The sequence below is a fragment of the Dromiciops gliroides genome, chromosome 1 (genome assembly GCF_019393635.1).
Source record: "Dromiciops gliroides isolate mDroGli1 chromosome 1, mDroGli1.pri, whole genome shotgun sequence".
NCBI classification, from domain to species: Eukaryota; Metazoa; Chordata; class Mammalia; order Microbiotheria; family Microbiotheriidae; genus Dromiciops; species Dromiciops gliroides.
Genome location: NC_057861.1, coordinates 45,076,638 through 45,093,107, shown reverse-complemented (window position 1 = coordinate 45,093,107; position 16,470 = coordinate 45,076,638). Strand labels below are relative to the sequence as shown.

Genomic DNA, 16,470 nt, shown 5'->3' with positions numbered 1-16,470 from the left:
CCCTCTGCTCTTCTGCTTTCTAGCCAACCTTCAAAGCTTGATTCAACTCCTACTTCCTCACTGAAGTCTTCTCTCACCTCCCAGAAGAGAGTTTATCTCTTTCTGAACTACAATAGGCACCCACAGCATGTATGCTAATGTCTTTCAAATTAGGATAAACCACCCAACTAATTTCCTGTCTGTGCCACTGAACACACCCAGCAATGTCAGATACATATTCAAAGCCACCATCAGTCTATCACAGTAAAATCCTTGGTGGTATCTATTTACATCCTTAGTTTCTTCTTAAAAAACAAAACAAACAAACAAAAAACTCTGCTATTATTTAATGCCAGTTATGGATAATTAAGTAGAACTGGAAGTCTGAAAAGACCAAAAAAGGGTGAGAGAGTTAATAACTAAGACCCTGCCAACAAAATATACAAGAACTGAGTTTGTTTGGGTTTTGGGGGGGTTTTTTTGGTGAGGCAATTGGGGTTAAGTGATTTGCCCAGGGTCACACAGCTAGTAAGTGTCAAGTGTCCGAGGCCAGATTTGAACTCAAGTCCTCCTGAATCCAGAGCCAGTGCTCTATCCACTGCACCACTTAGCTGTCCCCATGAACTGAGTTTGAATACCAAATCGCTAACAGGCAACATCAAACCTGAGTACCATGAAAGTGAGCCTAAATTCACACAGCATGTGAATTCACAATTTAAGGTTACCAAATTTCTACAAAAAGTTTCATGGTTCCTAAAAAAAAATCACAAAGGCATCAAAACGCAGAAAGATTAAAAACAAAATACCCTAGAATAGAAATGAAGCTTCACCAGTTTCACACCCAGCTGTGAGAGAGTATGAAGAATTGTAAGGTAAGAGCCCCTGACAGTGGCTGTGTGGCCTTCAGCCAAGCACCTACCCTAAAGGTCTCAGTTCCTTTTCTGGCAAAATGGGGACAAGCACTCGTGTGACACTGGCTAAGTCATCTCGTTTCCTGGTGTCCAATGATGGGGCTGGATTAAAAAGCTCTGACACACTACACTCTTTGTCTGATACCAACAGGCAGCTGCTCCATGAAGCCTCGTGGGGCACTAAGGAAGTGAAACACCCAGTTGGGGAGGGACTGAGCCCATACCTGAATGTGTTAGAGCAAAGGGCAGTCTCGTCATAGCTGGCTGGGATGTTGGCTGCCTGGTTCCCTGTGACCATTTCTTCCAGAGAGGCTTGCTGGATGACATCGAAGCTGATGCCCATGCTGGAGGCTCCCTCCATATCATTAACATGGTGGGACTGCAGAATAGTATTCACTGCCAGGTTCTGGAGGTCCAATTCCAAACATACTGTTGACAGAAAACCCACAGATCATGTCCCCAAACCAATCACCACCAGCATTCACTGGAACTGCCCTTCAGTGGTCCCATAGGGAGCAGCTCTTTCCTGACGTTCCCTCTGCTGACCACGCAGAAGTCATGGCACAGAAGGGGATGACTGCCATTTGGCCCACACATAGCCAGGGTTCCATGAATGGGATCCTGAGGTACTGAGGAACACCACGGGATGAAGCCCTTAGAACAAAACAGCAACATTCTCCTTGGCGCTCCAGAGACCAACCCCATCACCACGTGGCCCACTCCTCTCGAATGGGTGCCACACACACTCACCAGTGGAGTAACACCCAGGATTGTTTATTTCCACTGAAGCTTGGTCATCAAATTCCATGACAAGGCGATTATCATCTGCTTCTTTCCCACCCAAGTCAGGGCGGGATGTAGGGGAAAGCCAGAGCAGGTGATTATGGTGACGGAGGTGGCGAGAGAAGAAGAGATCTGAACCAAAGGTGGAGATGTCTTCTGGGAGATTCCCAACAGGAATGTGAAAATACCTGTCCAGAGAGAGAGAAAAGCCCACACTCACCATTCATCAAAGATTTATGAAGTGCCTACTACGTCCCAGGCAATGGCAGAACAAAGTAAAAGAAATGAAACAGTCCCTGCCTCAAGAAGCTTTCATTTGGGGAGAAGGGGGTGGCAATACAAAACAAATGCAAAGTACATTGTGGGAGGGGACACGTGGCTGAGGAAATCAGGAAAAGGCTCCTATAGAAAGCATCAGTCACTCAAGCACCATTGTTGTTTTTCCTCAGTAAATACTCCTTTATTTGAAGTTTTGAGTTCCAAATTCTATCCCTCCTTCCCTCCCCACCTCCCCACTCCTTGAGGTGGTAAGCAATCTGATACAGGTTATACATGTGCAATTATGTAAAACATTACCACATTAGTCATTTTGTAGAAGAACACTTGAAAAAAGGAAAAAAATGAAAGTGAAAAATAGCATGCTTCAGTCTGTGTTCCATCAATCTCAGTTCTTTCTTTGGAGATGCTTCCTCATCAGTCCTTTGGGACCGTCTTGGATCATTGCATTCCAAGCACAGTTTGGAAGGAATTGAGGGATTGGAAGTGACAGAGGTGATAGAGGAGTGTATCCCAAGAAGGAGGCACGGATGGAAGATCAGCAAAGCAGCCAGTCTGGCTGAACCCCAGAGTGCTGGGGAGGGCATGACATATAACAAGGTTGGAAAGGTAGGCCGGAGCCATGCTGCGCAGGGTTTTCAGAGCCGAGCAGTGGAGCTTCTTTTTGATCCTAAAGAGGGACCAGCCATAGGAGGTGACTGACAAATGGAGTCCTATGTTTAAACCTGTACTTTAGGAAAATCAGTTGGGCAGCGATGTGCAATATGGATTGGAGGGAAGAGAGGAAACCAGGCAACCAATTAGGAGGCTCTTACAGTAACACAGGCAATAGGTGATCAGGGTTCGCACCACAAGGTGGCTATGAGTAGAGAAGGGGACAGATGAGAGAGAAAATATGGAGCTAGAAACAAAATCCGGCAAGTGACTGGTTACATGGGAGAGGGAGCGGCAGGGTTGACACTGTGATTGTGAACTTGGGTGACTGGCACAGCACTTGCCAGAAAAAGGGAGATTTGGAAGGCAGCTTGAGTTTAGAGGAAGAAATAACGTGTGCAATTTTGGATATGTTTTGGACATGAGATAGAAATGTCAACGGGACATTCTGTTTTAAAAAGTCAGTTAGAAAGAATGGATACTTAGAGCTTAGGAGAGAGACCAGGCCTGGACATAAGATCTGGGAGTCATCTGCAAAGAGGAGATGATAGATCACTGAAAAAGAGAAGATGCAAAGGGCAAGGCCTGCATGGACATCCAGTGAGGGGCTAAGATGAACAATGAACTTTGAGCCTGAGAAGTGGTCGGTGAAGAGAAGTGCCCAGAGAAGGTCGTGTATGCAATGATATCTGCCAAGTGTCTGGCACGCAGTAGGCATCGATGCTCATAGCCCTGCCCCTTCTGTCACAAAAAGCCAGAGTGTCAGGAGGAGCAAGTGATCCATGGTGTCACCTGGTACACACACTGGAGACAGAAGATTGAGAAAAAGAGAGCAGGAGAATAACGGAGGAAATGCTCGAGGGACAATAGCTCGTGCCAATCCAGAGGAGCAAGGGAGGGTGACACCATCTTAGTGACCTCCTCATCCCGCCCCCTCAGTACCAGAGGCTCTATCTGCTCCCTAATGCATGCAAGGAGGCTTTCTCTCACTCACCTACTCATCTCAAAAGCCTGAGACAGGCAAGTGTCCAGGTTGAGATAGTGCCGGATCATGCGCCGGGCTGCATGACGCTGCCAGTCCAAGGCCCCATAGCTAATGTCATCAGTCACACAGACCGGCACCAATGGGAACTCCTCAAAGACAGGCATGCCAGTGGCCAGCCTCTTCAGCTCCCAGTTGGACTGGACAGCAATGAGTGTGGGGCCCCTGCGCTCTTCCTGTGAGAAAGGGGAAGGGGAGACAAAAGACGGGTCACACAGGCACATGCAGTTTGGTGGGACAGAGGCTATGGGGACAGTCCAAAGATGGCAATACTCCCAACAAGATCTCACCTTGTAGCCGAGCAACAGTCGCTGGATGGCTCTGTAGATAGTCTTCTGGTCAGTCTCAGCTCGCACTTCGAAAATGTGCTTGTCTGGCGGCAGGAGCTCAGCACCCACCTTCTCCAACAGCAGGTGGTGCTCTGATGAGTACATGGAATTCAGGTTTGGCATCTGGTTACTGCGCACCTGTCCCAATCAAAGCTCACGTTTGAGTCACACTAGTCTGTCATAGGTACAGAAAGGCTGAAGGCATGGAAGCCACTGACACATTAGGGGGATGAGGCAGGAGGGTGGCAGGACCCTACTGAGGTCAGGGACTTGATTTTCAAATAGGGGCAGGCTACCTTGAGAAATACTTCTAGGAATATGTTTAAAGTGATTGTACATATGTAACCTATATCAGACTACTTGCTGTCTTGGGGAGGGACGTTGAAAAATTTGAAACTAAAAATTTTATAAGAACAAATGTTGAAAACTATCTCTACATGTAACTGGAAAATAATAAAATACTTTTATAATTTAAAAAAAAAGAGAGAGGGAAATACTTCTAGGAATGGCTTTCTTTCAGACCTGGGGAGCCAAATGGCCCAAGGATGGTGGGAATGCAAGACTAAGAATTAAGGCATACAAAGGAACACCCTAAAAGCTTCTGCTTACATACTGTAAAATTGGCGAAGATGGCAAAAAATGGCAACAGTCAATGTTGGAGGGGTTATGGAAAGATAGACACAATTCACTGTGAACTTTGAATTGGTAAATCATGTTGGAAAGCAATTTGAAATTATGTAAACAAAGCAACAAAAATGTCCATTACTTTGCCCAAAAGATTCCATTACTGGGCTTATACCCCAAGGAAGCCACTGATGAAAAAACAGTCCCAATAGACCCCCAAATATTTATAGCATCACCTTTTGTGATAGCGAAGAAATTGAAACAAATTAGCTATCCATTGACTGGGGAATAGCAAACCAAATTGTGCTACATGAACATAATGGAATATTAGTGTTATAATAAATGACATGTAATGAATACAGAAAAGCAAGGAAAGATCTACATGAACTGATGCAAAGTGAAATGGGTAAAGTCAAGAAAACAATAAAGACAATGACTAATGATGTAAATGGAAATGACCACACACACAAATCAAAAGTGAATGTTTTTAAATTATAAGGATGAAGTATGACTAAAAGAAATATGAGGACTTTCCCAACCCACTGCTTTTCAGAAGTGGGAGGCCCACAGGTGTTACACATTTCACATTTTCAGGCTTTTTCAATGTATTGATCAGGTATGCCAATTTTTTTCCTCTTTTCTTTTTTGCTCTTAAAAAAAACACTATTTGTCCTATGGCATGGCTGTTTGGGAGAAGGATGGATACTGGGGAAAATTATGATGATGTAAAAATCAAAAGACATCAATGAAAACTTAATGGACAAACAAAACCCACTCCTCTCCCTAAGGAGTCATTTTTCTCCCCACCATTCTGGAGCCAAACTTAGTCCAGTCTAACAACCTATTCTGGTCTCTTTTGGGAGGTTCAGAGTGCCAATCACTTACCGTATCTAAGACAAACACAGAGGCTTTGCGCTGGGAGGGGATGAAGAGCCCAAAAAGTGCCTTGCTGCCCTGAGAGTGGTGATACAGAAAGATGTGCCGGATGCTTCCTGAAGAACAAGAGATCACTAAGCCCAGTAGTCCACAAGGGGCCCACCCCAGGGATAGGTAAGGGAAATCAGTGGAAGTCATACCTGGTTCAAGATAGCTGAACTGTGCCAAGGAACGCATTTCCAAGTACTCTAGAGGAAAGGTCTCAGCCTCTCGGCCTGTGAGGTGCTGTACCAGCTGCCTACTGACCATACACACACAACCCAATTGGATAACAGCCCGTAGCAACAATGGCACCTGGAAAGGAGTGGAGAAATGCAGAGAGCATGGCAGTAAGAATAGGCTATGGAGGGACAGTTAGGTGGCGCAGTGGATAGAGCACCAACCCTGGAGTCAGGAGTACCTGAGTTCAAATCTGGCCTCAGATGTTTGACACTTACTAGCTGTGTGACCCTGGGCAAGTCACTTAACCCCAATTGCCTCACCAATAAATAAATAAATAAAATGGATTCTCATTTATTTAAAAAAAAAAGAATGGGCTATGGAGACAGCTCAGTCCCCATCCATGTGACGAGGTCATATGACTCAAGGTAAGATAGGGAGAAGAGCTGCAAAGGCAGCACATCTAAGAGCAAACTCATCCTCTTGTTTGGGTTCAATATCAGGAAAAACTCCCTAACTAGAGCTGCCCTAAAGTAGAAAGGCCCACCTCAGGAGGTTGTGAGGTCTCCTTCATGCCACATCTGCCAATGAGGAACAGATGACCCCCTCGTAGGAGCTGTTGCATAGGTCGGCTAGTCAGCTACAGGTTGGACCAGACTTTCCCTGAGGTTCTTTTGAATGCCAAGATTTGGAATTCTTTCCCAAAGAGGCACCAGACCCTACCTTCACTACTATCAATGGTCCATTATTACCCCATATTTGTTGTTGTTCAGTCGTTTCAACTGTCTGCCTTTTCATGACCCTTTTTGGGGTTTTCAATTGACAGAGATCCTGGAGTGGTTTGCCATTTCCTTCTCCAACTCATTTTACAGATGAAGAAACTGAAGAAAACAGAGTTAAGTGACTTGCCTAGAGTCGCATGGCTAGTGAGTGTCTGAGCCCAAATTTGAACTCAGGTCTTCCTGACTCCAGGCCCGGTGCTCTATCCACTATCTAGATCTAGTAGCTCTAGCTACTGTCAAAATAATAGGAGATACCTTGTTTTCCAGAGCTGAGGCCCAACAAGCAAGCTACGCTCTAAGGTTGACATAACAACAATCCTCTGTCCTAACCCTCTAGATGATCTCAGCCACAGCAAAATCCCAGAATTTTTCACATAATTATTGAATTGCTTTGACCAGCACCAGGTCTTCTCTGAGCTTGGACAAGTTCCGGTCACGAAGCCCCACTATGAATCAAACTTGTCCCGTTGTTGCTGTTGCCCCTCATGGTCAGCGCTACAGCTCACTGTGTAGCCATCGGTAGAAGTACTGTGATCGGCCCACACTAAAGTAGGTTCACCCGGCACATGTGTCTAACTTCCCTCCTTGTTTGCAAGCTATTTCCCTCACTATAGAAAACAAACTTCTGTCTTAGTCTGCATAGTAGCTCTTGCCTTCTCTATCTGTTCAGCTCCACCCTCTGCAGGCCAAGAGGTTCACCACCCTAGATCAAAGCTTCTTAAACTGTGGGTTGCAACCCCATGTGGGGTTGCATAACTGAATATGGGGGTCACGAACAATTTGCAAAAATAAAAGGTTAGGTATACCTATTTTACATACCTATATACACGGGGTCATATAAAAATTTCTCAAGTGAAAAGGGTTGAAAAAGTTGAAAAGTCCTTGTCCTAGATAGCTAGTCTCAAAACCTCTGAGTCATCCTTGACCCTCCCTTGGCTCCCATTTGGTCCTATAAATTCTAACTCAGAGATATAATACTTTTACTCCTCTCCTTCCCATCGCTTTTTGCCCACCCTCCCTCTGGTTAAGCCCTCAGACATCACTGCTCAGATCACTGCAACAGCCTCACAACTGGCATCTCTGCTGGCTCTCTTCCCACCCAACCTATGATATGTGCAAAAGCCACAAGAAACTTCCTAAAATGCTGCTTACATCATACTACTCTTTTTTTTTTTTTTTTCGGGGCAATGAGGGTTAAGTGACTTGCCCAGGGTCACACAGCTAGTAAGTGTTCGAGTGTCTGAGGCCGGATTTGAACTCGGGTCCTCCTGAATCCAGGGCAGGTGCTTTATCCACTGCTCCGCCTAGCTGCCCCTTACATCACACTACTCTTAATCTCTTTTGAATGATTCCCTATGACTTTCTGTTCAAAACCCTTACCTTGACAGTAATTGTTTAGGGACATCTACTCTGGCATGTTGGACTTTTTTTTCAAATTAAAAAAGGTTCCTTACTTTTCAGTTGCCTTTCATATATATGTGAGAAAAATGAGGCATTCTAAGCCCATTTAAGTGCTGAGTGATCCAGGCAGCAGGTGCTACTGGGTAAGGAGGACTTAATTGGGCCTCAGTGGTCAGGGAAGGCATCATGCAAGTGGTGGGATCTGAGCTTACTCTTGAAGTGTATATGGAGGTAGAAAGGAGGGGAGAGGGCAGTGCAGATAGAGGATGGTTGGTGCAGCATCAAGAGAACTCAAGAACAGTGAGTAAACAAGCCTGGTTAGATCACAGTATGTACAGGAAATCATCTATGGAAGATAAGTAAAGAGAAGAAGGGGCTGGAGATAAGAACCTTTGGGAAGCCTGGAGCTAACTTCATTAGTGTCACCATTTTAGAAAATACATGTGGGGGGCAGCTAGGTGGCACAGTGGATAAAGCACTGGCCCTGGATTCAGGAGGACCTGAGCTCAAATCTGGCCTCAGACACTTGACATTTACTAGCTGTGTGACCCTAGACAAGTCACTTAACCCTCATTGCCCCGGAAAAAAAAAAAAGAATAAAAGAAAAGAAAAGAAAACACATGTGGCTCTGCTCCTTCGGAATGCACTGGGTGGAGTTTCAAGCCACAAGAAAGAGAGTCTCATTCCTTTATAACTGTATTTGTTTTTGGACCAAGAATGGTAATTCCCATTGACTCTCTTCTTATCCACGAGATTTGGTTCTGAATAACGGCTTGAGTTACATACATAGTTTACTGTACAAAGTGCTTTCCTCCCAAAAAGCTTGTGAAGCAGGTAGTGCATTTATATTAACCCCCATTTTAAAACCGAAGAAACTGAGTGATTTGCTCATCATTGCTAGTGTGTGAGCAAGGCTAGGACTCAGTTTAGGACTCCTGGATTTTTTTGCCACACCATTTTTGCTGTTTCCAACACACAAATCCACCCTTGACAAAAACCACTGAGCATGTTTTTTTTTTAAAGTATTATTGGGGGGCAGCTAGGTGGTGCAGTGGATAGAGTGCTGGTCCTGGAGTTAGGAGGACCTGAGTTCAAATCCGGCCTCAGACACTTAACACTTACTAGCTGTGTGACCCTGGGCAAGTCATTTAACCCTGATTGCCTCATCAAAAAAACAAAAAAAGAAAAACAGTATTATGACCTCTGAAGTTTGTTCTGAAATTCAAACTGCAAGAATGTTTAAAAAGACTGCATTATTGGAATAAGCCTATATACTCCCAAGGGGGCAACTCTGAAGAGAACAGCACTCACCCACATGTATAAATTCTGCTTGCTTAAACAAATTATTCATACCACCTTGTGTCTAGGCAGACCTTGTTTGCTAAATCTCTCCAACTACATGTCAAGATATCTGAGAGTAAGGACTATATATATATATATATATATTTGGGGGGGGGGGGGGGTGAGGCAATTGGGGTTGAGTGACTTGCCCAGGGTCACACAGCTAGTAACTGTTAAGTGTCTGAGGCTGGATTTGAACTCAGGTCCTCCTGAGTCCAGGGCAGGTGCTCTATCCATTGCACCACCTAGCTGCCCTATAAGGACTATATCTTACACTTCTTTGGAGCCCACAACACCTAATGCAGGACCTTGGACATAGTTGGTATTTGCAGAATGAATGAATGAATGATCTAGATTGGTAAATACAGCTCCTACACCAGATCTCGAAGTTAGAATTGTTCAAAGGGACAGTTACCTGGGTCTCATATACGCCCTCAATATCTGGTGCAGACAAGTCAGCATTGATCTCATTGATATGCTCCTGGTACATGTCTTCTGGCACCGAGTACTCATACAGATTATAGACCATGTTGGAACGAGGGAGGACTCTGTTCACCTGATAAAAGAATTGTGTGTTTTTTAGAATAGTCTTCAAACTACCTGCAAAAAATCAACGGACAGTCCGTAGCAGCTCTTAGTGGCTCCCCTAGCCAAGACCACAAAAATGGCCATGGCTGCAGCAGGCGGCAGGGGGAAGAAGGCCGGGATTGGGAGTCCAAGCGCCAAGCTTCAAATCCCAGCTGTGCCACCCAAGACTTTCTTCTAATGCTCTTCAACCCGTCTCCTTATCCACAAACTGGGGAGGTTGGACTAGGTGGCCTCTAAGGTCCTGCTGACTCTAACTCTATGATCCCAGAGAAGTCCTAGAATTGGGGCATGAATGGAGAGACAGTCACTCGTCTCATGCACAGCCCCAGTGAGTCCCATGGGAATGGTGCCAGGGAAAAGTGGGCACTCTGCTGCTCCCACTCATGATTCTCACAGGCACACTTGAGTCCAGCACGCTTGAGCTTCTCCTGGTCCTCTCTTTCCACTCCCCTCCCATCATTCTGCCAGCCAGCCCGACCTCCTCATGCTCCTTCCCTTCCCTCTCTATGTGATGCTCATACTAGTTTCCTGCCAGAAAGGTCTTCCTAGTTCCTCTTCTGTTTCTCAGAATCCTGCTCCTTCAAGTGCAAGCCTTGACTTCCCTTGTCCTAAGTGAACTCTGCCATCTCTAGCTCTCGTTCTTGGTCCCGCCCATCTGAGCACTTCATGCAGCAAAGTACAATTTTGTATTTATTTCAGTATATACGTCTAGGCTCTCTACCGAACTGCCTGGGACTTTGAAAGCAGGGGCTCTCTCACTGACCCCTCCCACAGTGCTAGACAGTCCCTCAGTAACATGTTTCTGATGAAATAAATGAGCCCGTTGGCCAGGAAGCTCAAGACCAGACACTAGCCTGAATACCCAAGGAGTATAATTCTAATAACGAGTGATTCTATAGCACTTTAAGGTTTACAAGTTACTTATGGCGTAACCACCTTATGAAGAAAGGGGGCAGAAGTATTCTATTTTACAGATGTGGAAACTGAAGCTTACAGAAAATTAGGAGTTGAGACTAACACCCTAGTCTTTTGAGTCCAAGTTCTATGTTCCACCCGTCAGAGCAATGTTGTCAAAACTCAAAAACACAGGCCACTAAATCACAGCTAAAAGTTTCTGGGGGCCACAGCAACTTAATCTTAAACTGTAACACTACCAGTGTTTTGCTGTATTTTTTTTTATTTTGTTAAATATTTCCCAATGAAATTTTAAATTGGTCTGGGCTGTGCTCGGGCCCCATGTTTCAGACCCCTGCCCTACACAGTTCTGGTAACAATTTGCTATGTCAGGCCTAGACATCATCAGATGCCTATCCTTTCCCACGCTGACAGTAGTATGGGAGAGAGGCTGGTTCAGGTCTAGAATAGATAGGACAGACTTTCTTGCAGGATCACAAAGAAAGGAGGACCAAGTAGGTTACCAAAATGTATAAGCCGACCACTCTCGCTAACCTAGTCAGTGCCTCATGACCCCCATGCTACACAGACCGCCTCTAGTACCTTACGGAAAGAAGGTCCATCTTCCTCCTTAGGCACGCGCTGATTCACATAAAACACACGTGGGATGTTCAGCTTAATACAGTGCAGATCATTGCCAATGACAGCCCAAAGTCTGAAAAGGCCGGGTTGGCTGGTCTCACTGATCTGCAGAAAAGAACAAAGCATACAACAGGAACAGTCCTGCCCTGTGACCTGGTTCATTTTGCCCAAATCCTGAAGACAAAGCCACTGCCAAAAAGCACATGCAGAATATGGCCCAGAGAACCAGTGTCTGGCCTTCCATCCAGTCTGCTAGGAATGCCAGCTCACACCGCGGGATCTGCCCTCTTTCCCCTAGCCTGCACCTAAGAATGGCACTAGACATTGTTACATGTTATTGTCGTTCTCCAGGGAGATCAAAGTGTTGCATGAACTGAGCTAACCCTGAAATCTAAATCCTGCCTTTTTCCTCCTCCCTCCATCCAGATGCAGGCCATGGGCAACAATCAGCCTCTCCTCATCTATCCCAAGGCCCCACTTCTCTGAAGCTTAATCCTCAAATGGCTATGCCAGATGATAGACTTGATTTCACCGCACTCCCTGAAACCACCCTCTCCCTCCATCTGAATAACTTCTCCAGACCTGCACAATCTGCCAAGGCAGGTCCAGAATGCTACGAGCTGTTCTTCGCAGGAAGTGCCCTAGTCCTGTGGCTGGCCCATCTCGGATGACCCCTGAGCTCAGCATGCCCTCCCTAGTCTCTACACGCCGTCTCTTCCTTCGCTCTTGGCGCTGACGGGCCTGTAGTTCCCATTTCTTCTTATGGAATGTGAGCCACACGAGCCACTCTTCCTGGAAAGGAAGTGTGAGAGGGTCAGTGTTAGCAGAAAGGGAAAAATCTAACAAAAGCTACAGAAACAAGGACAACACCCTTACCCTCTAGACATCCTGCAAGAGTGTCTCCCTTTGGACATGCTCTAAGAGTCAGACAACTCCCCACAACCTCCCCACAAGGTTAGAAGCTACAGCAGGTCCCTTGGGGGAGAACTAAGTCCAAGGAGGAGTTTCAGCCTCCAGCATCCCCCTTCTCAATCAGAGCCACTCAACCCCTTCACTGTTTTACCTTGGTTGTACCAAGAGATGGCGGTTGTCCTAAAATTTCTCGCCAGGACTGGGTCAGCTCCAAATTCTGGGAGTCTTCTTGGCTCTCTACAGGGACTCGCTTCCTTTTGGTGGCAATCGGGATGGCTGAGTGCACTGGCTTCTTCAGGCCAAGGTCTTCCATGTCCAGAATCTCATGTCCCTGGCTACCCTCTGCATGCTGATTGACGGTGACCTAGAAGCAAGAAACCAAACAGTCTAGGACTATGGGAGAGGATGTGAGCCATCAGCAGTGGTAACTTATACCCCATACAACCAAGCATCTGATGTCTGGCAATTTCTTATCTAACTACTACTCCCTTACCACATTAGTTAGGATCATCAGAGTGTGTTTTCAAGATGAGGATGTCATAACTGATTGACAGACCACATAATGTGTCCCAGCTGGTGGGATGTTAAGGAAAAAGCAAGCTCTTAAGAAAAAAAAGGAAGCAGAATAAATACTATTTTATTTCCCACTAAAAGAAAAATCAGACACGTTTACGTCTAATGACTAGAGGGAGATGAAACAGAAAATACTTGAGAGTAGTATGGTAAAAAGTTTTAACAGTCGGTTAGATAATGGAGAGACGCCAGTTTTTTTTTAGGACCACCCTTTTGGGGAGGAGACCAACAGCATGAGCTACGCACACCAGTCCGCCTGCGACACACGCGATTGCCTGCTGAGCACTCAACTTCTGGGGTACGAGCTTAAAAGGCAAGGAGAGAACAGAAGTGGGGCCTTTTTTCCTGCTCCGCTGGTCTCCTGGCTGCGCTGCACAGACAGACGCGGACTGGAGTTTGACTCGGCCCGGCTCTCGGTTAACAGCACGCGCTTGACTCGGTCTCTCTCCCCAAAGGTGGCCTTCGGCTTTTGGTGAGTTTTATACGGAATATAGACTAAGCCTAGACTTAAGACAATTTGTATTGTATTTCTACTTTCCTATCCTTCTAATCAACATCACCTTGTGACTACCATACAATAAAAGCTCTAACTAGAAAACCAGAAGCTTCTTCCATTTACTAGTCTGGGAGATAAATTAAGGGAAAGGTTAAGTAGGGGAGATTTATGATCTAATATCCAATTTTAATCTCACAGTAGGAAGCATTTACTGAAGGAAATTTTTTTTAGAGAAAGAAAAAGGATCCAGGGAAATGAGATTTGCAAGAGATGCTGGGAGGAATCCAGAAAGGACTGAAATATCAGATCACAGTTAAGTGGCTGCAGAGAGGACAGTTTTAACTTAAAAGCAAGAGGTGATGCTTTTAAGTCTAGCAGAAAAGGAGAACGTGTTCCCTGGGGCTGGGGTGAAGAATGAGCTGGTCAGGCTGGGAATGAGACATTAAGGCAGCCATAAAAGCCTCATTGTTGAGATAAGCCACATCCAGTAGGTTCAAATACCGATCCTGTACAATGGCATTGCTGTGCATTTTCTCTCGTGTCCCCTTGACAACGTACCCCTCATCCGGCCTCAGCAAGGCCTTTCTTACCTGTCTCTTGCCCTCCTGGATAAACAGCTCACTGATTTTCTTCTGCTTATATATGTCGTGCTTCTCCATCAGCTTCTTATGCAGCCAATCAGGGTGTCGGACTCGTGGCACTGGGTTCCTTACCTAAGAAAGCATGCGTTCGGGTCAGGGAAAGGTATCTGTCTAGGTTGGCCTGGACCTCCTCCTTATAGCTCTCAGTCTTACCTGCTGCAGGGCCGCAGGGATGGTGATGATCTTCTGGATAGCACTCCCAAGTCTTTCAATGTAGTAATCCCAGTCTAGGATCTATATACGAATGGGGTGCAGAAAAACCCAGTTAAGAGGACCAAGAGCCACTGGATGTCCCCTGTACTTGTCTATTCTACGCCGGCATCAGGCTCTGCCAGCGTACCAGTCATCTATCGCTTTTAGCTTCCCAAGTGATCATAGTTCTATAACTAGAAACTCACTGGGCTTCACAAAAGGAAGGCCATGGAGTGCTGGGCTTCGCTTCTGAGCACCCGATGGTTCAAACCTCATCTCTGCTTCATCCCACAGGCATGTGGCTTAACCTCTCTGAGCCCCAGTTTCCCCATCTGTAACACAAGATGGCTGGACTAGATGGCCCTTGAGGTCTCTTGCAATTTCAGATCCATAAGCCTTTGCATCGGGTGTCATGCACAGAGAACACCTGACGAGTCCTGAATAGGGATTTCCCTTCCTGAGGTGCGGGGCATAGAGAACTTGTGTCACTTACTGTGCGAATGTCAAAGTCTTGTAAGGAAGAGCTCTTCAGCCATTTCCGGAGGAAGTGTTTTCTCACTGTGGGTTCTGCTTGGAAAATGGCAAGTGGGATGGCCCTAGGTGACACAGCAACATCTGTGTTATTTGCCAAACGGACCCAGCACCCCTCTACACAATTATCCAGGCCAGAATGCGCTCCTCATCCCATTTATCATCCCTGACAAAGGCCACCGCTTGACCTGTAAAATGGCTATAATCCAATCTAAGATATCCCAGAAATGATGCTGTTAATTCAGTTAATGTTGAATCTTGCTTGATCGAATGTGCACATCTTTTCTTAAACTTCTGACTCGGGTTTTCTCACCACACCATTGCCACCTGGGGTTCTTGTAATAATTACCTCTCTGTGACTGGAGACCCTTCAGGTTTGCGGGAAATGATGAAGCGACAGCTCAGCCCAGCATCCTTCACCATCTGATCCCCCAAGAACTCAGCCAGCCTCTTAGCTGTACTGATGGATGTGGATTTTTGCTCTCCATAGTCTTCCAGTTTCCGAGACATGGAGCGGTTTTCAGAGATCAGCTCAAATAGCTCTGAGTCAGGCATGTTGGCCGCCTGGGGAAGAGAGTCCACAAATCAATTCTAGGGATATGCTAACAAGCACTGAGGCCTAACAAAATTTTCCCTTAGATCTTCCCTCATGTGGAATTTTCCATTTCACAATCTCTATAGCCTGAATATATTTACAGCAGAATATCATGGAAAATATATGGGACTGGGGGTTGGGAGAATGGGGGTTCTATTCCGGGACCTGCCACTTGCCTTTTGACCTTTCAGCTGTTATTTAACCTTTTATTGTTGTTGTTCAGTCATTTCAATTGTGTCTGACTCTCCATGACCCCATTTGGGGTTTTCTTGGCAGAGATACTAGACTGGTTTGCCATTTCCTTCTCCAGCTCATTTTATAGATGAGCAAACTATGGCAAACAGGATTAAGTGAATTGCCCAGGGTCACACAGTCAGTAAATAGTGTTTGAAGATGCATTTGAACTCAGGTCTTCCTGACTCCAGGCCCTATCAAAGGTACCACCTCACTGCCCCATTTAACCTTACTTTCTACATTTGTTAAAAAGGGGGGGGGGGGGATAGAATAAATGATCTTGAAGATCCCTTCCAACTCTACTATTCCATGATTCTCTAAATTAGTTGAGGGAGATTTCAGAAAAGCATTAGTGGGGGCAGCTGGGTGGCGCAGCAGATAAAGCACCGGCCCTGGATTCAAGAGGACCTGAGTTCATATCTAACCAGACACTTGACACTTACTAGCTGTGTGACCCTAGGCAAGTCACTTAACCCTAATTGCCTCACCCCCCAAAAAAAAAATTAAAGAAAATAAATTTTTACAAAAATAAAACAACAAAAAAAAGAAAAGAAAAGAAATTTTTAAAAAAGAAAAGCACTAGTGAGGAAAACTTCCTTTCTTTAGAATTCACTAAGCCTAAGGGTGTACTTGCTTCCAGAGGCAGAGGGAATCTGGCACTTTTTGATGACTTGTGCCTCCCTCCTCAGAGATGCACAAAACAAGGCTAAGCAGCACAGTATTGGGGAGTGGCTGCTAGAAAGAGGCTCTGAAGACCTCAGCTGGAGACCTAACTGGCACTTTTAGCTCCATGACCTCAGCCAAGCCCATTCCTCTCTCAACTTTAGCTTCCTCGTCTGACACATGAGGATAATACTTGTACTACCCACCTCCCAGATTCACTCTAAGGATCAAAGGAGATCAGTTAGGAAGCATTCAATATCTACTATGCACTGGACAGGGCAGTGAGATTACA

At 45.6% G+C, this 16,470-nt stretch overlaps 1 protein-coding gene across 1 annotated transcript in view; it reads right to left on the bottom strand.

Moving 5' to 3' along the window:
* Positions 1 to 16,470, bottom strand: part of POLE (DNA polymerase epsilon, catalytic subunit) — a 76,244-nt gene that overhangs the window by 15,350 nt on the left and 44,424 nt on the right. Inside the window, exons 26-39 of the mRNA XM_043979360.1 lie at positions 15,036 to 15,250; positions 14,649 to 14,751; positions 14,117 to 14,197; positions 13,913 to 14,035; positions 12,405 to 12,617; positions 11,924 to 12,133; positions 11,303 to 11,446; positions 9,633 to 9,773; positions 5,675 to 5,828; positions 5,484 to 5,590; positions 3,936 to 4,112; positions 3,598 to 3,821; positions 1,641 to 1,861; positions 1,115 to 1,319 (exon numbers count right to left, since the gene is read on the bottom strand). Of these exons, the coding sequence (XP_043835295.1) occupies positions 1,115 to 1,319; positions 1,641 to 1,861; positions 3,598 to 3,821; positions 3,936 to 4,112; positions 5,484 to 5,590; positions 5,675 to 5,828; positions 9,633 to 9,773; positions 11,303 to 11,446; positions 11,924 to 12,133; positions 12,405 to 12,617; positions 13,913 to 14,035; positions 14,117 to 14,197; positions 14,649 to 14,751; positions 15,036 to 15,250 (2,318 nt within the window). The remainder of the gene's footprint in view (positions 1 to 1,114; positions 1,320 to 1,640; positions 1,862 to 3,597; positions 3,822 to 3,935; positions 4,113 to 5,483; positions 5,591 to 5,674; positions 5,829 to 9,632; positions 9,774 to 11,302; positions 11,447 to 11,923; positions 12,134 to 12,404; positions 12,618 to 13,912; positions 14,036 to 14,116; positions 14,198 to 14,648; positions 14,752 to 15,035; positions 15,251 to 16,470) is intronic.